General features: G+C 37.0%; 2 protein-coding genes across 2 annotated transcripts; both read left to right on the plus strand.

Annotated features, from left to right (window-relative positions):
- The first annotated feature begins 932 nt into the window (after positions 1 to 932).
- Positions 933 to 14,775, plus strand: LOC309502688 (uncharacterized protein). The gene is made up of 6 exons (XM_082175154.1): positions 933 to 996; positions 1,776 to 1,920; positions 10,701 to 10,740; positions 13,444 to 13,511; positions 14,479 to 14,524; positions 14,610 to 14,775. The coding sequence occupies exons 1-6, from the start codon at positions 994 to 996 to the stop codon at positions 14,674 to 14,676; spliced, it is 369 nt and encodes a 122-aa protein (XP_082031280.1). The 5' UTR covers positions 933 to 993; the 3' UTR covers positions 14,677 to 14,775.
- A 3,437-nt stretch (positions 14,776 to 18,212) lies between these two features.
- LOC309502597 (serine/threonine-protein kinase pim-2-like) lies at positions 18,213 to 20,149 on the plus strand (the record flags this gene model as incomplete). Its single annotated transcript, XM_082174998.1, has 6 exons — positions 18,213 to 18,261; positions 18,484 to 18,831; positions 18,987 to 19,081; positions 19,186 to 19,236; positions 19,479 to 19,857; positions 19,962 to 20,149. Exons 1-6 carry the CDS (start codon positions 18,228 to 18,230, stop codon positions 20,147 to 20,149), a joined length of 1,095 nt encoding a protein of 364 aa, XP_082031124.1. The 5' UTR covers positions 18,213 to 18,227.
- Between the last annotated feature and the right edge of the window lie 487 nt (positions 20,150 to 20,636).

Genomic DNA, 20,636 nt, shown 5'->3' on the forward strand with positions numbered 1-20,636 from the left:
AATGCTTTCAAAAATTAAATCACAAATTGAATTTATTTATGATTTAACTGTATTAACTAATTCAAATCAATATATGGTGTAACGACCCTTTGCGTTTAAAACGGCTTTTGTCCAGGTACACTTGCTGCGCATAGTTTTTCAGGAAGCTTTGCAGGAAGGTTTCTTCTTCAAGCATCTTGGAGACGTTCCCACAGTTCTTCTGGATTTAGTCTGTCTGAGTTTTTTCTGTTTCTTCATGTAATCACAGACTCGATGATGGTGAGGTCAGATCACTGATGGCTGTTGGCAGACTCCTTGTGCATACACAAATCTCACTGGATTATTACAATTAATGGCAAAGAAAATGTTTGGAAATGTAAACTGATATTTCCTACTGACACACTACAGCAAAATATATAAATAACTGACTTAACACCATTTTTTGGGGTGGGATATTAACATGCCTAAGACTTTTGCACAGTACTATATATATGTATATGTGTGTGTGTGTGTGTGTGTGTGTGTGTGTGTGTGTGTGTGTGTGTGTGTGTGTGTGTGTGTGTGTGTGTGTGTGTGTGTGTGTGTGTGTGTGTATGTGTGTGTGTGTGTGAAAAAACTATATACTTATCAAAGATAAATTAATCTTTAACTTAAGTTTTGTATTTGATGTCTGTCTTTTATGCTATGTCAAATTTAGTCATTTTGTTTTGTTTTTGTATAGTCCAAATGCCAGGTTCAACCGTACGCCAGTGTCACTGCCAGAGTAAGATGAACTGCCGACACCGGTCCTGTTTTAAGGTGATTGAGCATAACTAACACTGTTTCTTTATGTGGCATTGCATTTATTTTAATACTCAGTGTATTTCTGTTTCTCTTTTCGTAGTGTGGAAAATCGCTTGACTTTAAATGTAAGCCATCAGCGCGGTTGGCAAAGTTTCGTGCCAAAGCCCATCAGAGGCTAAACCCACAGCTGCGTCACGCAATCAATCCAAAGTCCTTCACAATTTAGCCATCATGGTAAGCAAAGTTCAACATTCAAATTTCATTACCTCACACTTTGTTCTAAACTAAAACATTTATATAGGAGGCTATACAATATAAAGATGTTTTACATACAAGTACATAAACATAATACATTACATGATCATGAATAAATTGTAATTCCTGTAAACTGACAGTTAAAAAAAGAAAAGAAATTCATATTATTTCCACTGATGTGCCACTAATGGACAGAACTCTTGTAAATTAAAGAGCTAATAGGCTGTTGGTAAAGTCACACATCACTGCAGCTGCCATTAGAAGCTCTGGTTCCCAGTAAAAGGAGAACTACTGCACATGCACAATGACTAAATCTAATCAAAATGTACAGTTTTAACTCTATTTGATCTTATGACACAGTTCGTGTCAGATTTTATTGCTAATTTTACAATATGTTTGGAGATTTCAGGAGTTCCCCATTCAAGTAAATAGCAGTTAGCCTTGCATAACCTAAAAAAAGTTGCTTGGAGGCTTTGCAAATATGGCTACCAAGAGAACTGATGTTCATTGAAAGCAGAAAGCTTGTCATACTCAACTTTAGCAGAAACCTTGATTTGTTTAGTTTTTCTGAAATTAAACAGTCTGAATAGCCTTCCTTATGGTATAATATAAATAATAATCTGTTTTTGTGTTCAAGCAAGAAAAAACACATGTTGGCTTGGAGTCACATGATGCTTAGCATATTTTTTAACTGTTTCTTTCAGAATTATTATGAACCATTATTAAAAGCTGTAGTGTTTGACGTTCTTATATTTTAGATGGAGAAGCTGAAAGCTCTGGGATATGTTCCTCTTCTTCTACTAGGGAAATGTTCGAAGGCCCATAAGTGGACAACGGAGGTCCAGTGTCCCTTTGAGTTCCCACCTGAGGGACATATGGTGATGGACAAAATGCTCATCCTCTGTGAGTATATTTTACAGGGTAAATTGTATTTGCAAGCACTGATACCTAAATACTGTAGCTATACAAGTTTCTATGTTAAACTACACTTTATTTACAGTTTTTCTCCATTGGTTTGGCTCATTTCTTGAAACAGAAATGACATTCTCAAAACAACATGGACAAACCTCCAAACCACTTGGCAATTGCTCTGTTCTGTTCTGTTTGTTTATTTATATAGCACTGTTAAAACACAACCAAGGTTGAACCAAAGTGCTTTACATACAGATTCCAATAAGGAATACAAATAACGACATACGACAAGCCCTATCACCCTTATGAAGGCGTTTTGTTCTAGGCACTATCAGTAGTTCCTGATTCTCTGAGCGTAGTGTTCTGGAGGGGGTATACAAAGTTAAAAGATTCACCAAATATGGTGGGGCCTGGTTATTTAGCGATTTATATACAAACAGTAATTTTTTTTATCTTATTCTGTACTGTACTGGAAGCCAACCCTTACGAAAAAGAAGTTTATTCAAGTGTTCTATTAGTATACTTCTTTTAAACTAAAAATAAGAAAGTATACTTTCAGTCTACTTTTTATATACTTCTCAGAAATATACTTCAAATTGCACTTAAGGATACTTGACTTATACTGACAGAAAAGTCTAAGTATATTTGGCCTATACTTGTTGATCGAGATATAAAAGTATAATTAAGTATTCTAAGTATTCTTGGCTTGTACTTGTGTTTACTATTCTGATTGAGTAGCTTATTAAATACTTTTTTTAAAAACATAATATTACACACCGTCTTATAAACTAACATGTTCATCTTTATATAGTAACAAACTTTCGGGTGGAATAGCTTATAGAGTAAATAAAATAAGCATGGAAAATAAGTTTATTCAAGTGTTCTATTAGTATACTTCTTTTCAACTAAAAAGAAGAAAGCATACTTTCAGTCTACATTTTAAAAATATACTTAATTACACTTAAGTGTACTTGACTTACACTGAGAGAAAAGTCCAAGTATATTTGGCCTATACTTGTACTCAATCTTTTGATCGAGATATACTTAAAATTTGAATTATTCAAAGTATACTTGGCTTGTAGTTGTGTTAACTCTTTTGATCGAGTAGCCTATTAAATATACTTTTTTTACATCGTTTTTCATATACAGTCTTATGAAACTTTGTTTGAAAATATTGATTAAAATATTGATATAAAACAGATATGTTTCTAATTCTGCGTATCTGAATTTTTGTGTAGGCTAGTCCACTGGTAGTGTACATATTTACTTTAATTTAACTTTTCCCCACCATTGACTGAATTTTCCAGCTATCCATGTTTTCACTGGTATACGGTAGGGGGCGCTATGACACATCTTCTAGTACAGAATCTCTGGATCAAAACACAGGAGAAGAAGAAGCTGAAACAAGTGAAAGAAGATTGCTCTCTCAAATGTAAAATAATGTAATATCAAACATTAAACAGCTTGTAAATCAAAACTGCTTAATGTTTCCAAATGAAATGAAGTGTAGGCCTAACCCATGAAGAGAAAACGACTGTGAAGCTTTGGGGGTGTTGGACTCGATCTACTCCACCTGTGTTTTGATCATCGTTCTGGATCTGATCAAGGCGTAGTCTTTGACAAAAATGTGATTTTCTCAACTATTTTGTTTAAAATGTTGCCTTTATGAAACTTACTGACATTCAAGTGTTGATAAAAAAGGATGCATGAAGCTAATAAAATGTTTTTAAAATTAAAGTAGAGTTAAAGGTGTTTTTCAAGTATAAAAAAATAACATTTGAACATAGTAGTATAGGCCTACTGCAAGTGCAAAAATTGTATATAAATAGTAAACTATAAGTATAATGTTAAGTTCACTTAAAGAAAACTTGTAGAATAAAACTACTAAACTAGTAGTTTACTGAGAGTACACTAAAAGAGTAAAAATAAAATATAAATGGTAAACTGTAAGTATGTTAAGTTCACTTAAAGGAAACTAGTAGTTTACTGAGAGTACACTAAAAGAGTAAAAATAAAAAGAAAACTTGTAGTATAAAACTACTAAACTAGTAGTTTACTTAGAGTACATTAAAATAAAACTTGTAGTATAAAACTACTAAACTAGTAGTTTACTGAGAGTAAACTTCAAAGTTGCTACAAGTATTAAAATAGTAAACTACTAGTATACTCATAAGTTCACTTGCTGTACAAATGAGAAACATAATTATGAACTAGTTGTGCACTTAAAGTTTACTACTGTTACACTTATAGTACACTTAAACATATACTTTTATATACTTCAAGTGGGCCAATTTAGTCCCAAGTGGTATTAAAATAGTACACTTACAAGTTTACTACTAGTACATATTGACATTAGTATACTTACTACATAAAGTATACTTAAAAATATACTTGAACATTACTCAAGTATACTTCATAAAATGAACTTGAAGTATACTTTTTTTTCGTAAGGGAATTTAGAGACTCCAGTGCAGGTGTGATCGACTCATATTTCTTTATCCTCATTAAAAGCCTCCCCACCGCATTTTGGACCGACTGCAGTCGAGACAGAGATGCGGCGGTGATGCCACAATACAGCGAATTACAAAAGTCGAGCCTTGAAAAGATAAAAGTGTGGATAACTCTTTCAAAGTCTTTATTTGATAGAAATGGTTTGGTTTTAGCTAGTAGACGCAGATTGTAAAAACAAGCCCGGACCACAGAATTTATTTGCTTGTCCATTTTTAGGTTATTGTCAATTAAAAAGCCTAAATCTCTGACTGTAGATTTCGTGTAAGATGCTAGAGGACTTGAATCTAATATAATTTCTGCGGATTTATTTTGATGGCCAAATACACAACAGTTCTGTTGTTCACAACAGAATTGAATTTCTCATTCATTTAATAAAATTTCAAATGTCTAAGTACATGTCTCAATGTCTCAGTACATCTTTGCAAATGATTAAGTACAGGTAGCCTATATTTAGCACAATTCCCAAGTGAATAGATCTTGTTGATCTAAACTGATTGTTGATTCTCAGTCTAATGGTTGTTCGCTCCAAAACGTGTCAGCGTCATTTCATTGTATAAGTCATTACATGCACAATAGTCTGTTCAGTTGTCAAAATTAGTCAAGAACATAATACCATGAATATCATATATATATATATATACACCATATAATATTATTGGCCACCGGGCCACGGTGGATGTCCCAGGCCAGCGAGGGGGCAATATAACTATGTGTGCTGCCATATCTGAGAATGGTGTGGCCACTCACATCCCCAGTCTTGGCCCATATAATACACAGAACCTCCTCATCTTCTTGGACTGCCTTCATTTTGATTTGATCCCTGAAAATGAGAGAGGTCTCGTAGGGCCTCACCTACCACAATATGTCATTGTATGGGACAATGTGAATTTCCACCATGGCCCGCTCATCAGGGCCTGGTTCACTACTCATCCAAGGATGGTCAAGGTGTTCCTACCACCTTACTCTCCTTTCCTCAATCCTATTGAGGAGTATTTCTCCGCTTGGAGGTGGAGAGTGTATGAGCATCGGGCTCAAGATCAGAGGTCCCTGCTCCATGCAATGGACGCTGCGTGTGAGGATCTTACAGGAGATCAGTGGTTGGATACAGGATGGTTGTGACATGCACGCCGTTTCTTCCCTCGTTGCATCGCAAGGGAGAATATACGCTGTGATGTGGACGAGAATCTGTGGCCAGACAGACAGCAGCGTGTGGATGGCCAGGAGGGTGAGGAGGACGGTGGCCAGGAGAGGGAGGGTGAGGACAGCGACCACTGAAGAACTGTTAGTTGTGAAACTCCAGCTTTATTTACTGCACTGTAGGCTGCATATCATTTTTTGTTTGTGTGTTTATATTACAGTATATTATGCTGTAAACATTTTCTTTTTACTCTGATGTATGGAAGTTATTTTATGTGTGTGAATGATAATGGTTACAATTTCCTTGGCAGTATGAGTGCAGTGTGTGATGTCAAACCTTGGAGGCTAATCTTACCCTAAAATCCTATTTCTTTTTTTCAGTTTTATACACAATTGTATTCTGTTAGCTAGACAAAAAACAGTACAGTAACCATTGTCAATGAAGGACTGGGCTAAGACTGAAAGGTGGACTTGAGGGATATTTCAATGGTCCTCTGCCATAGTGACAAAACATCTAAACATTTTGACTTGCAGTGCTTACACAATGCCAAAGGGACGAAGCATTTTGGGGGCACTGACTGTTTAAATGAGAAGGAAATTTAGTTTTGAAGCATGAATGAACAGTTTTGGGAGAGATATGAGCTTTTTCAAGTGAGCTATAGTGTTGTGCTGAACTGTAAGACTGTTTTGCAAAATGATCTTAGAGTTTTGAGAATGTAATTTCTGTTTCAAGAAATGAGCCAAACCAATGGTACTGTAAAAAAAATAAAAAAATAAAAAAATATATATATGACTTTAATGGTACTTTTTTTAAAGGTTTAAGTCCAGAAGAAGAACAAGAGGTCACAGAAGGTAATGAAGCAGAAAGGCAGGACTTGAAAGAGACTGTAGAAGATGAAGAGGACATTATACTGGAAAACAATGTCGAAATGGAAAGACTGGAGGATGAAGAGCAGATCGAAGAACAACAGATAGAAAGTGGGGAGGAAGAACCAGAGAGGCCTGTTGAGGAACAGAGATTCAAAAGTCCAGAAAAAGAGCAAGAGGACACAGAGGGTGATAGGACAGAGAGTCAGGACTTAAAAGAGGCTGTAGAAGATGAAGACATTTAATCAGAGAAAAATGTAAAAGTGAGGATGAAGGAAAGATCGGAGGATAAAGAACAAATTGAAGAGCAAGAGACAGAAAGTGGAGGCGGAGAACCAGTGAGACCTGTTGAGGAAGGAGACATGAAAGTGAAAGAAAAGACTAAACAGGCAAAGGAGATGAAGAAACAGGTAAAGAAAAGAATGATCAGTGCACTTAAGATGAAGGAAATGGAAGAGAGAAGAGAGATAGAGGGAGTCGTATTAAAACCAGAATGGTGAGTAGAAGAAGATGGGCTGAAGCAAAGACTCACTTCTATTACTCATTAATAATGCCCAACATGGCAAATTAATCCAACCTTCTATATAAAAGAGCAAAGTGTTGATTAGAAAAGTGAACACGTCATCCCAGCTGCCGTTAGAAGCTCCGGTGGCTCTAGAAATAGACAGTATTCTGAGATTCGTGTGTATGACGCTCATGCCCATTGGCTGCTCCAGTCTGAAAAGTTTTTTGTTTTTCTTTATACTGTAGGGGAAACATTTTATGAGACTGTAGTTGTCAAATTTTATTGGTGATTTCAAATCTGAAATGTAATCTTAAATGTAATAATTTAACAGTTTTGGAGAATTGGATGTTTCCCCATTCAGAGAGATAGGAGCTGACCAAAATCCCTCTGGCTCTCCCTTCATGTCAGTGTCTGGACACAGCTTTGAATGCCATTTGAAAGACATTTATTAGGCTAATAGTTTGATGATCCAGACACAACTTTATTTAGTTTTTCTCAGTATATGGAGTGGACATTAATGAATGATTGGGAATACAGATTTCACTTCTCTTTAAATAAAGCTTATTATCTGCCTGTTATTCAGTTCCAACACTTATAGATGCTTTTGTATTTCCATCTCCAGCCTGCAGGAGTATCGCCAAGGACTTCAACAGGGGGATTCACAGCCAATGATTGATGATGCATTTCAGCAGCGACCATTGCAAGTTCAAGTTTACAATGCTTCTTCATGCTTCGATCATCCATGACCTTATCATTGGCTGCTGTCTACCTATATCAATCGTGGAAAATGAACATTTCAGACATTTTTTACACACCATGGATGAAAGATACACCCCAATCTCCAGAACAACAATAACCAGCAAACAGATACCTCAACTAGTGATGAGAGTGAAAGAGTGCATCAAGTCCAGTCTGGTAGATCAGAAATCAATCTCTGTAACTGCTGATATATGGTCAGATCTTACCTGGGAGTCACAGCTCATGTTCTCAACTCTTCAGCCAGTGGGTACACTCTGAACGCCTACCTGCTGGACTGCAGGAGATTCAAAGGGCGTCACAGCTCTGAAAACATTTCAGCTGCATTTGATGAAATACTAGATGACTACAATATCAGTGATAAGGTAGATTTTATCATCACTGATAATGCAGCTAACACCAAGAAGGCTTTTAAAGTCATTATGGCAGACCACTCAGATGACAGTGAGGATGAGGAGGACATGGTTGGGGAACAGTTAGATACAGACTTTCTTCTTGGTTCCCGTCAACGGCTATCCTGCTTTGCCCACAGTCTTCAACTGGTTATCGGGGATGGGATGAAAGAAGTAAAAGTGATGTCTCGGGCAATCTCAAAAATGGCCAAACTTGCCAGTCTGCTGCACAGTGGCACGATTTGAGGCTGTTTTTGGAAGTGGTAAAAGCATTCCAGTCTCAAATGTCACGAGGTGGAATTCGCAATTCAGACAAATACAAGCAGTCATCGAATTAGATCATACTGCACTAACTCAGATGTGCTCAGTGGACTTTGAGAATGTTGTCCTCAGCTCACGTGAATGGGCCCAGTGTAGAGAACTTACACAAATTCTTGGACCGTTTGCTGAGGCCACTGAATTGACCGAGGGTGACAAAATTGTTACATCAGCATGGTTGTCCCTACTGTCCTCGAGCTACATTCTCATTTAACAGAAATGGATAGTGAAAAGAGACTCTGTAGGCCACTGACCAACATATACATGCTGGGAGCGATGCTGGACCCCCAGTTCGGGATGAACTGGGCTGAGATGGATGTCAGAACCAGTGGCAGTGCTACCACCATACAAAATACTAAGAAGGAACTGCAGAAGTCACTAACAGGTATTTATTTCAAAATCCCCCCTTTAAAGTACGGTGTATTTGCAAGGTTATTGAAGTGGAAGAAGAAGTGAGTCAAATTTACTTCGGTTTTCTTTTTTTCCAGACAGCTTGATCGCTCAGGCTAAGAAAGTGGACCTGGACATCTGTGAGGAACCCACAGAACCAACCCAGGATTCTCCCCCAAACGCCAAGAGTCCACGGCTCCTGGCAAAATATAAAACTCACAAAAAGAACAATTCCACCCATGGATATCATCCAAGTGTCAACAGTAAGGTAAATACATACCTGGAGGATATTCAGAGCTGTCCGGCAGAGCAGGATGCCCTTGTATTTTGGTTGAAAAACAAGGACAAAAACCGTCATTTGCATGCCCTAGCTGTCAAAGTGCTTTCTGTACCTGCTTCTTCAGCACCAGTTGAAAGAGTGTTCAGTGCTGGAGGGCTCATTATGAGGCCCCATAGAGCCAGTTTAGGAGCGGAAATGCTCTCCTTCCCTCATATTTCTCAAGTGTAACAAAACACTTTTGTAAAACTGAATAGTTGTACTTACCTCACCTCCAGACAGAATGCTACACTCTAAAAGTCGATAATTTACTCAGATTTGTTTTTCCTGTTATAGTTCATGTTAAAAAAGCTTTTGAAGAATACACCGTTGTACAAATGCTTGTACAGTTAAGTATAGACCTTATGTAGCCCCGCCCCTTTTCAGCGCTGCGCTCATTGTCTTGTGACTTCCGGTCTGTATTTTCACAGTGATATTGCGTATTTATGGATGAACGGCTCGTTTTAAAATCTTCCCGGTCTACTGACATTTGTTAAGACATCTGCTTTAAACATTACAATCCTCATGATAACTTTCATTAACTTTACATTAAGTAAATCCACTTCAAAAGCTAATTACTCCTGGACAGCAATGCCATAGAAATATACAGAGCGACCGCAAAAACAGAAGTTAAAAGACAATATTCTAAAGATGGCGGCGTCCTCGTTTCTCTGGCGCATAAGGTCTATACTGTGAAAAATTATTCTTATGAATTTCTTAAACACCTGATGAATTTATTTTAAAATTCTGCAGTTTGTCCTCAAATAAAAAGAACATATGTTAAATTACACTGTGTTCATTGTTGTTTAAAAAAATACAATGTCTTTCCTATTAACCCACGTCCAAATAACAATATAATACAATACAATATTTTTTTCAGGGAAGGCATAAACCAACCATATATGTATATTTATATATACCAACCACAATATAGCTTCACTGCACATGAAGACACTTCTTTTCTACACTACTGTGTACATCTGCAGTGAAGCTATATTGTAATTTAGTTGCTCAAATGCTCAGTACTAGTACCTAGCAGTGGTAACAGTGGGTTGGTGTTTGTATATCAGTTCTAACACTGCTATTATGAGGTATCACCATATGTCATCATTCTGTTTTCTTTAGATAAGAAGATTATATGATATCAAGGGGAATGTCTATACTTAAAAATCCTGGGTGTTGTGACACTGTTTTTGCTTTTAGATCAACACATAATAACCCAAAATGATTGTCTTGATAATGTCATGCATAAGACTTTTTTTCCCTGTCCTGGACTCGGCCTTGACTTGGACTCGAACCTCTTTGGACTCGATCTTGACTTGGACTCGACTAGTCCTGGTCTTGGACTCGGTCTTGACTCGGACTCGAACCTCTTTGGACTCGATCTTGTCTTGGACTCGACTAGTCCTGGTCTTGGACTCGTCTTGGACTCGACAAAGGTGGTCTTGACTACAGCCCTACCAAGAGGCATTTCAAAGATGGCCACTGAGTGAAATGACTTTGGCTAAAGCCAGTACAATGAGCAAGGAACAATGTGAACTTGAACTAAGGCTAAAAAAAGTTTTGTTTTACTTCACAGCAAGTCAGCTGTCAACATGGCAGCAAAGAGAAAGACACAGGTATAAAATGTTATACAATACAGTTAGCTCTTTGCTAGTCTATTACACATTGTCATCCATTTGGAAAGTTCTCATAATACTGATGTTTATATTTGTTTCAGTGCTGTTTAGATTTTTAGATGTTTAAAAATTGTTTTGCATTTGAACTTTTAGACATTCTCTGTCCAAGTTAAGTAATTAATTCATTTCTAACCAGATTTTACATTTGTACAGAATGTCCATTCCATGCGTCTCTGGACGTATTTCCAGTGGAATTTGTACCCAAGACGCGTCTGAGAAAGGTTGGCATTAATCTGTATTTCAATCTGTTAATGTTGTGTGTTAATAATACCGGTGACGTTTTCATGTACAGAACATTAATTTAAATAATTTATTAAATGTCAGCGCCAATGGCCTCGTGGTCAGTGCAGACATGTAGCGCCTTTGCGCTCGGGCGGCCCGGAGTCCCGGCTCGTGGACCTTTCCCGATCCCATCCCCCGTCTCTCTCCCACCTCGTTTCCTGTCATCTCTCTACTGTCCTGTCACAATAAAAGGAAAATCACCCAAAAAAAATTATAAAGTCATTAATTTATGTTTTTGCTCAAACTATGAATGGATCAGTATCCCAAAAATATTTAGCTCTGTTGTAATGTTAAGAACTCCACATTCAGTGTATGCTAATGTGTAGGGTACTTTATTGCAAAAAATAAACATCTGGAATGGAATTCATATTTGCTTACTGATTACAGTATGAGTACAGGCAGTGCAAAAGAGCATACGGTTAGAAGACCATTTTTTGGGGTGGGATATTAACATGCCTAAGACTTTTGCACAGTACTGTATATATATATATGTATGTGTGTGTGTGTGTGTGTGTGTGTGTGTGTGTGTGTGTGTGTGTGTGTGTGTGTGTGTGTGTGTGTGTGTGTGTGTGTGTGTGTGTGTGTGTGTGTGTGTGTGTGTGTGTATGTGTGTGTGAAAAAACTATATACTTATCAAAGATAAATTAATCTTTAACTTAAGTTTTGTATTTGATGTCTGTCTTTTATGCTATGTCAAATTTAGTCATTTTGTTTTGTTTTTGTATAGTCCAAATGCCAGGTTCAACCGTACGCCAGTGTCACTGCCAGAGTAAGATGAACTGCCGACACCGGTCCTGTTTTAAGGTGATTGAGCATAACTAACACTGTTTCTTTATGTGGCATTGCATTTATTTTAATACTCAGTGTATTTCTGTTTCTCTTTTCGTAGTGTGGAAAATTGCTTGACTTTAAATGTAAGCCATCAGCGCGGTTGGCAAAGTTTCGTGCCAAAGCCCATCAGAGGCTAAACCCACAGCTGCGTCACGCAATCAATCCAAAGTCCTTCACAATTTAGCCATCATGGTAAGCAAAGTTCAACATTCAAATTTCATTACCTCACACTTTGTTCTAAACTAAAACATTTATATAGGAGGAGGCTATACAATATAAAGATGTTTTACATACAAGTACATAAACATAATACATTACATGATCATGAATAAATTGTAATTCTTGTAAACTGACAGTTAAAAAAAGAAAAGAAATTCATATTATTTCCACTGATGTGCCACTAATGGACAGAACTCTTGTAAATGAAAGAGCTAATAGGCTGTTGGTAAAGTCACACATCACTGCAGCTGCCATTAGAAGCTCTGGTTCCCAGTAAAAGGAGAACTACTGCACATGCACAATGACTAAATCTAATCAAAATGTACAGTTTTAACTCTATTTGATCTTATGACACAGTTCGTGTCAGATTTTATTGCTAATTTTACAATATGTTTGGAGATTTCAGGAGTTCCCCATTCAAGTAAATAGCAGTTAGCCTTGCATAACCTAAAAAAAGTTGCTTGGAGGCTTTGCAAATATGGCTACCAAGAGAACTAATGTTCATTGAAAGCAGAAAGCTTGTCATACTCAACTTTAGCAGAAACCTTGATTTGTTTTGTTTTTCTGAAATTAAACAGTCTGAATAGCCTTCCTTATGGTATAATATAAATAATAATCTGTTTTTGTGTTCAAGCAAGAAAAAACACATGTTGGCTTGGAGTCACATGATGCTTAGCATATTTTTTAACTGTTTCTTTCAGAATTATTATGAACCATTTTTAAAAGCTGTAGTGTTTGACGTTCTTATATTTTAGATGGAGAAGCTGAAAGCTCTGGGATATGTTCCTCTTCTTCTACTAGGGAAATGTTCGAAGGCCCATAAGTGGACAACGGAGGTCCAGTGTCCCTTTGAGTTCCCACCTGAGGGACATATGGTGATGGACAAAATGCTCATCCTCTGTGAGTATATTTTACAGGGTAAATTGTATTTGCAAGCACTGATACCTAAATACTGTAGCTATACAAGTTTCTATGTTAAACTACACTTTATTTAAAAGAAAAAAATTATATATGACTTTAATGGTACTTTTTTAAAAGGTTTGAGTCCAGAAGAAGAACAAGAGGTCACAGAAGGTAATGAAGCAGAAAGGCAGGACTTGAATGGATATTGAATGTTTATGTTTATGTTTATATTTATGTACATAACATATATGTTCTATATGTTTATATGATAATATTGATGTTTATATTTGTTTCAGTGCTGTTTAGATTTTTAGATGTTTAAAAATTGTTTTGCATTTTAACTTTTAGACATTCTCTGTTCAAGTTAAGTAATTAATTCATTTCTAACCAGATTTTACATTTGTACAGAATGTCCATTCCATGCGTCTCTGGACGTATTTCCAGTGGAATTTGTACCCAAGACGCGTCTGAGAAAGGTTGGCATTAATCTGTATTTCAATCTGTTAATGTTGTGTGTTAATAATACCGGTGACGTTTTCATGTACAGAACATTAATTTAAATAATTTATTAAATTAAGTCATTAATTTATGTTTTTGCTCAAACTATGAATGGATCAGTATCCCAAAATATTTAGCTCTGTTGTAATGTTAAGAACTCCACATTCAGTGTATGCTAATGTCTAGGGTACTTTATTGCAAAAAATAAACATCTGGAATGGAATTCATATTTGCTTACTGATTACAGTATGAGTACAGGCAGTGCAAAAGAGCATACGGTTAGAAGATCACACACCAATACACAAACAATGATTAATAAGGTGAAGAATTGTAAATTCATATTTTAATATAAAATATTCTTTACATTACTACAGTGAATATAACATATAATCTAACTATATAACATGTAGAGTTCAGGTGTATATTTCCATTGCTTCTGAATATGTTAACAGCAGTTGTTGAAGTTGCTCTTCAGTCTGAGTGGCATTTATGGGTCAGTTTTGGTTAAGATGATAAGAATCCTAAATGATGAATTGGAATTCAAATTTCAGATTTCATGCTTTGATGACAAAACCTGCTGTAGTGCGGATATGCTGGAGCTTTGCTTGTGGAGAAAGGTCTTTTTAAGTGGTGGTGAAAGCTGTCTGTTAAGGTTAGGGGTTAGTTTCTGTTGTAGTAGCATTCACCTTTCAGCACGCCACCTTTCGTTACGTACATCCCTCGACCTGCAGCTTCCCCTGTCTCTGTCTCTGTGCTGGGCGTGTTGCTGGACCACAGTAATGACACATGAGGATGGAGGCTTTCCGTGGTGCTTTGTTAAAAGTTTTTGATGAGTTACGTTAAATGCTTTAAAAAATGTAGTAATGATATGTAATGATATGTAAAAAAATTGAAATGTAATGATGATTTGTTTAGTAATTGGCTCTTTATTTTTACCTAATTCAGAGGGACGTAAAGAGGTGTTGGTGCATTGGTTGCCTTGTCCATCCTGGTAAGAATAAGTAAACCTACATGGCAACTTAATTCACCTCTGTACATTTCTCATTTATTGATTGTTGTTTTTACTTTTTTCCCAGTAAGAGGACATGGCCACACACCCGGCAGCCTGAAGATCATGTTCAAATTACTCTCACTCAATGTTAAGTACATTACCGGTACATGAAGACAGTCTTTTGTTTGTTTGTTTGTTTTTGAACCACAGTTTCTGTTATAGTGGACAAATAAAGGTTTGTGTTTTCACTATGTCCAATTACATCTTTTGACCTTTAAAAAAACACCACATTTGTATGCCTGAAATATCCAGGAGCTGGAGCTAATCCCAGCTAGCACAGGCCAAAGGTAGAAAATCCCCCTGAACAGGTGACCAGTCTGTCACAGAGATGACACACACAATATAGCCTCTAGTTCCTGATTAACTATACCTGCATGTGCGGAGGACACTGGTGAAACCCACAGCAACACTGGGGAAACTAGCAATCAGGAAATATGAAGTCATTTGTAGTCTTACATAGTCATTTTTGAATGTAAGCCCATTGTGTGTGTACAGTATAATATATATATACTGTATATACTTGTCTATTCAGTAAATGTATGGATATGAACAACCATATTCTCTCTAGACTAGAGGCTAGATGTATATTATATTAGCACATAGACACAGATTGCTCCAAATGGGCCCAGTGAGTTGAGTCTAGAGAAAGTGAAGAGCCACTACTGCATTAATGCATAAGAACATTTGGTAAATACCATAGTAGAATGATCAAATATTTACCCTTGTATAGTCAAACAATGCTTTTAATAATACAAAACAGAGAAGTTTTTCAAATAATAGTGCTTACACATCCCTTCTGATCAAATTCAATTGGGTGAGAAAAAGTTATAATGTATATTTAAGATGAGAGAAATTGTGGGAGGAAATAACTGTTTTGTAAAAATATTATTTGCAGTCTTATAACATTGTATATATGTTATTATAGTTTTTATATATGCTCATTACATATATGCTCATTATAGTTCAGCTGGTGAGATAATAATGGAAAGGTTGAAGGGTCCATTTCCAGGAAACACAGAAGTGATTAAATGTATACCTTTAATACACTATAGATACACTAAATATTACAGAAGCACTTTGGTCAAGAAATACTGCAACGCTTTAATAATTATCAGACTTTTTTTTGTAAGCAAAGAAAAAAAAACGTTTCACTGTAATCAACAAATCTTTTGCTGCATCAGGTTAAACCCACAATGCAATCTGTCGTTTTAGTTTGATATTTAATGGGGGCAAATTTAGTAAGTTTATAGTTAACAGGGTAGCAATTGTGAACAATTTTAATAGAGAATTCAACAATAATTTGGATTTCTTCACCACTACTACTAACCGGTTGGATGACGCGTGATACTGAAAGCTGATTGGCCTTGATGGTTATATATGCGGAAAAGGGTCAATTTAATTAATTTATATGATGTCCGATTTATTCTCCCTTGTGGCATTTTCCACGGGTTTTAATAATAAAACTGGTCCGAAAGAATGAATATCATATTAAAGAAAACGTCAACATTAAATTTTAATAAATCAGAGTCGATGTGCGCGTGCGTGATTCGAATTTTAGTTGCTAATAGTGACGCATTTTATGAATTCTGCAATCTGCATGTATCCGCACTTCACGATCGACCGCTGTCTGTTGATTGAGAGACGAGGAGAATTAACAGACTTTTTGCTGACACAAAACTTGATCTTTCAAAGCTATTTTCTGGATTTCTGAGGAGACTTTTATTCTAGAAGGACATCGGGGGATATATCCTTTATATAGAGTTACATTTTTGAAAAATTTCGGAGAATATTTTTATTTGTTTGTTTAATATTTTTTTCAGGGGTGAAAATTTTTATTTCTGAGGAGATTTCTATTTTATTGTGTTGTGTTGTGTTGTGTTGTGTTGTGTTGTGTTGTGTTGATTGTATTGCAGTTTGGAGGAGGATAACGTTATACTGTAGATGGCTCGCATGATGGGCGAAGGAGGTGAGTGCTTTAATTGTTCATTTATGGTTTATGGTATGATGTTGTACAATGACTGATGTTACATTAATTTGGAGAACCCATTTGATCACATTTATCTGATTCCTTGCATGCGAAATAAAGTTTTGAATTTGAGTAACTTAACTGAAGTAAAAATTTGTAATTGACCACAGACATTGATTACTGATTATTATTATTAAAATATAACTAACTATGTGATATGTGAAATATCCATCCTAAGATCACTCCAGATCCAGGAGAGCTGCTTTCCCTCAGACGGCTGGTGGTCAGGAGGTTTGGAGACCCGATTCTGATGACCGTGATCAGGATCCGCTGCCCCGAGATGGACAAAGTAAGTTACACAATTTCCTTACTTGAGTGAAAGTAATATTACTCAGTTACAAGTAAAAGTTGAAAAGACTGATTTTTACTCAAGTAAAAGTACAGAAGTACTTGTTTTTAAAAGTACTTAAGTATCAAAAGTAAAAAGTAAATGTCAATGCATTGTTTTATTATTGTTGTTTGTAATACTTACAGTACCTTATGCCTCTGAATCTATGCCTGCCTGCCCTCATATCAATATGAAATGTATTTCTAGAACACAGTTCCTGTAGTGGGATTGAATGAGAGATTGAATAAGTGCTCTCAATAACGTCCACAATAGTTTCGGACACCCAGTTTCGGGCTATTCCCTCAAATAGTGCCCTATTTAAAGTTTTTTGGCTTTTAGTATGAATATGTCAGCCACTGTTATAAGCTAGTGTGCTCCAAAACAATGACATTTAGAAGACCAAACCCAACGTTGAAAATGAAAATCAGATTGATGTCAGAATCCAACTACTTTCTACTGAAGGACCTTGACAGAAATGTAGTGGAGTAAAAAGTACGATACTTGACTTTCAAGTGTAGTGAAGTTAAAGTAAAATGTTTCCAGAAAAAATAATACTCAAGTAAAGTACAGATGCTCAAAAAGTGTACTTAAGTACAGTACTCAAATAAATGTGCTTTGTTACTGTCCACCTCTGCCAGACCCGACCCAGACACAGAGTCAGGATCTTCCTGGATATCTGAGTTTTCTGTTTCTGTGTCCACAGGTCAGGCTCACGGGACGAAGGCGAAGGGGAACCCAGATGATGGACGTCCGTCCACTTCATCTAAACACACTCGCAGAGGTCAGAATAGGCTTTTAATAAAGAAGTTTAATGGCTTAGTTTGTATTTCTATTTTCAATGTCTGATTTGTCAACTAAAGTAACGGTAACACTTTATTTTGATGGTCCCTTTTGAACATTCTGTCGACTATAAGTAACTTTGCAACTACAGACGGGTCTAATAGTTGTTTTCATTAGTTTTTTCTTCATTTCACCAGGACGTTGGAAGAGGCCTGATTGTTTCCTCAGGTTCTGGAAGGCTTTTAAGGCTGTTTTCTGCTGCTGTTCCAGGAATGTTGTGGAGCCTTTTATTCCTCCAGCTGATCCTGTTCCTGAACCATCATCACCCGCTCCAGATCACTCCGGCGTCAAGCCAAATAATGGTAAATCATTTTTTCTCCAACATTATTTTAAACAGTATTATCTTGTTTTCCACTCAAAATAAGGCTTGTTTTTACAGAATATTAAAATGATTTCCCCCATTATAATATTATTTTATCGACCTGCGCTGACAATTTTTAAATAAAACAATGGATCTAGCAACAGACGCTCTACTGACTATAAGTAACTTTTCAACTACATGTCAACTTATTCTAACCCTAACTAGTAGAGTTAGTAGACATGTAGGTACAATGTTACTTATAGACTTATAGAATGTCTTAAAGGGAATAAAATAAAGTGAAGCCAAAGTAACTATTTGATGTGACCACTGACATTGATAATTAATATTATAAAAAATAAATAAAACAAAAACAGTTTTTGATGTCTGAAATGTTCCATCCTCAGGCCACTCCAGATCCTGGAGAACTGCTTCCAGAGATTCTTCTCCGTGCTTCACGTCATCCTCAGCTTGGTCCTCACCCTGGTCCTCACCCCGCCCTGAGACCCCTGTCGAGAGGATGTGTAGAGAGTCGCTGAGTCTGAGCAGCCGAGGCTCGTACTGCTCCGAGTGGAGGTGGAGTGGCGATGGATCGGAGAGCCCAAAGCAACAGGGTTTGTCCAGGTCCGACAGCCTCGAAGGGTTTCTGTGTCCTCCGCTGCCGGGTCAAGTTCCTGTCGAGCCAACAGAGACATCAACTGGCCGAACTGCTCAGGGTGCCGTGGAGGCTTCTCCAGTGAACAAGAGCTCAACAGGTGAGACTGAAATAAGGCCGGGCAGTGTAAAGTCTACAGATAGAGATTTTGCTATTTCATGCATAACTGAGTCAAGTTAAAACAATACAAATAACAATAAAACAATGGATCTAGCAAGCTAATAATTGTCTCACATTTTTCTGTTTGTTTTTCAGAGTCCTTTGACTCTTTCTATAACGTGGAAAAGATGATTGGATCCGGAGGATATGGCAAGGTGTTCCTGGGAACACGCAAATTTGATGGCAAAAAGGTAAATCTTACTGAATTGTACAAACATTTTGCTCTTGCATGCATCAAAACACATTTAAAACAATTTACAGATGGTTTAATAAGATGTTTTTTTTGTGTGTGCAGGTTGCCATCAAGCGGATGCGCAAGATTGACAACGATCTTTATCTTAATATTGTAAGTTGGCCAAAACCTGAATGTGAATGGAGTTGTTTAAGTGCAGATTACTGTAGTTAATACACCCATAGGAAGCATTAGGTATAAATGTGATCAACAAATAAGCCTAGAGGCACCAAATAACTTTGAGCTGAAAAGGCTCTTTTGAACGCATCTAAAAAGATCAAAGAAAAGTACATTTCAAAATGATGTTTTCTTCAGATTTTTACCCAGCTAACCTTCTGTCTGCTTCTTCTCTCTAGCCTGGGAATCCCGAACCTCTCGTTACAGAAGTGGCGCTGCTGATGATGATGAGGCGAGAATCCATAAGCCCCTTCGTCATACAACTGTACCAGTGGTTTGAAGAGCCTAGAGGATTCACTCTGGTTATGGAGTATCCGGAGCCCTGCGAGAGATTGCTGGACTCAATCACTCGTGATCCTTGGAATGACAGGTTCTCACAGGTCGTCATGAGACAGGCTGTGCAAGCAGTGCAACACTGCATCCATCATGGTGTTTTCCATAATGACATTCATTCACAGAATTTCCTGTTGAAGAAAGACACGCTAGAACTCAAGCTGATAGACTTTGGCTGCGGTCAGCTATTTAGTAGTGAAGGCTACGAGAGCAACATATACAAGGGTGAGCATTTTGGGAGTGTGGAAACCTGAAGCTAGTGACTTACTAATTATTTGATGATGCTTAAAAAAAAAAAGCTCAACGATGTGCAAATGTGTTTCTTACAGGAGTTCCGGATTACTGCCCACCTGAAGTCTTGACAGAACCTCGATTCCACGCCGTCCCTGCAAATGTCTGGTCTCTAGGAGTGTTGATGTACGAGGTGTCGAACGCATGTCTTCCTTTTCTTAATAGAACGGAAATCACACAAGCCAAAGTAACATTTGAGAACCGCAACTTTTCCAAATGTGAGTGAATAATGATGAGAACATTGATAAACACACACATAAAGCAAACGATTTGTATAGAAAGTTTAACGGTTGAAGTGTGTCAGAATTTTTATATATAGCTCAACGTATAGCGAAAATGCCAGGTCACATGGTCATGACTAACCAGCTCTCTCCTTATTAAAATGTGTACAGACTGCAGGGATTTGATTGGACAATGTCTATCCCGGGATCCATCAAAACGCCCCAGCTTAGAGCAGATGTTACAACATCAATGGTTTGATCGTGATCTACACTAGATTGGAGAAGCTGAGGAGATTCACTCGATCAGTTTCAGGTGTGTGGAAGTGTAACAGGCAGAGTAGGATTATTATCTTTTGTCTTAGATTCTGGATTATTTGTAGTGAGATTTTCAAATTTGTGTTCATTGTAATGTTCTTGTTATAGTCAAATCACCTTCATTTATATAGCGCTTGATACTATACAGATTGTTTTAAAGCCGCATCCCTGTAGTAA

Source organism: Leuciscus leuciscus (genome assembly GCF_965113295.1).
Source record: "Leuciscus leuciscus genome assembly, chromosome: 7".
Lineage (NCBI taxonomy): Eukaryota > Metazoa > Chordata > Actinopteri > Cypriniformes > Leuciscidae > Leuciscus > Leuciscus leuciscus.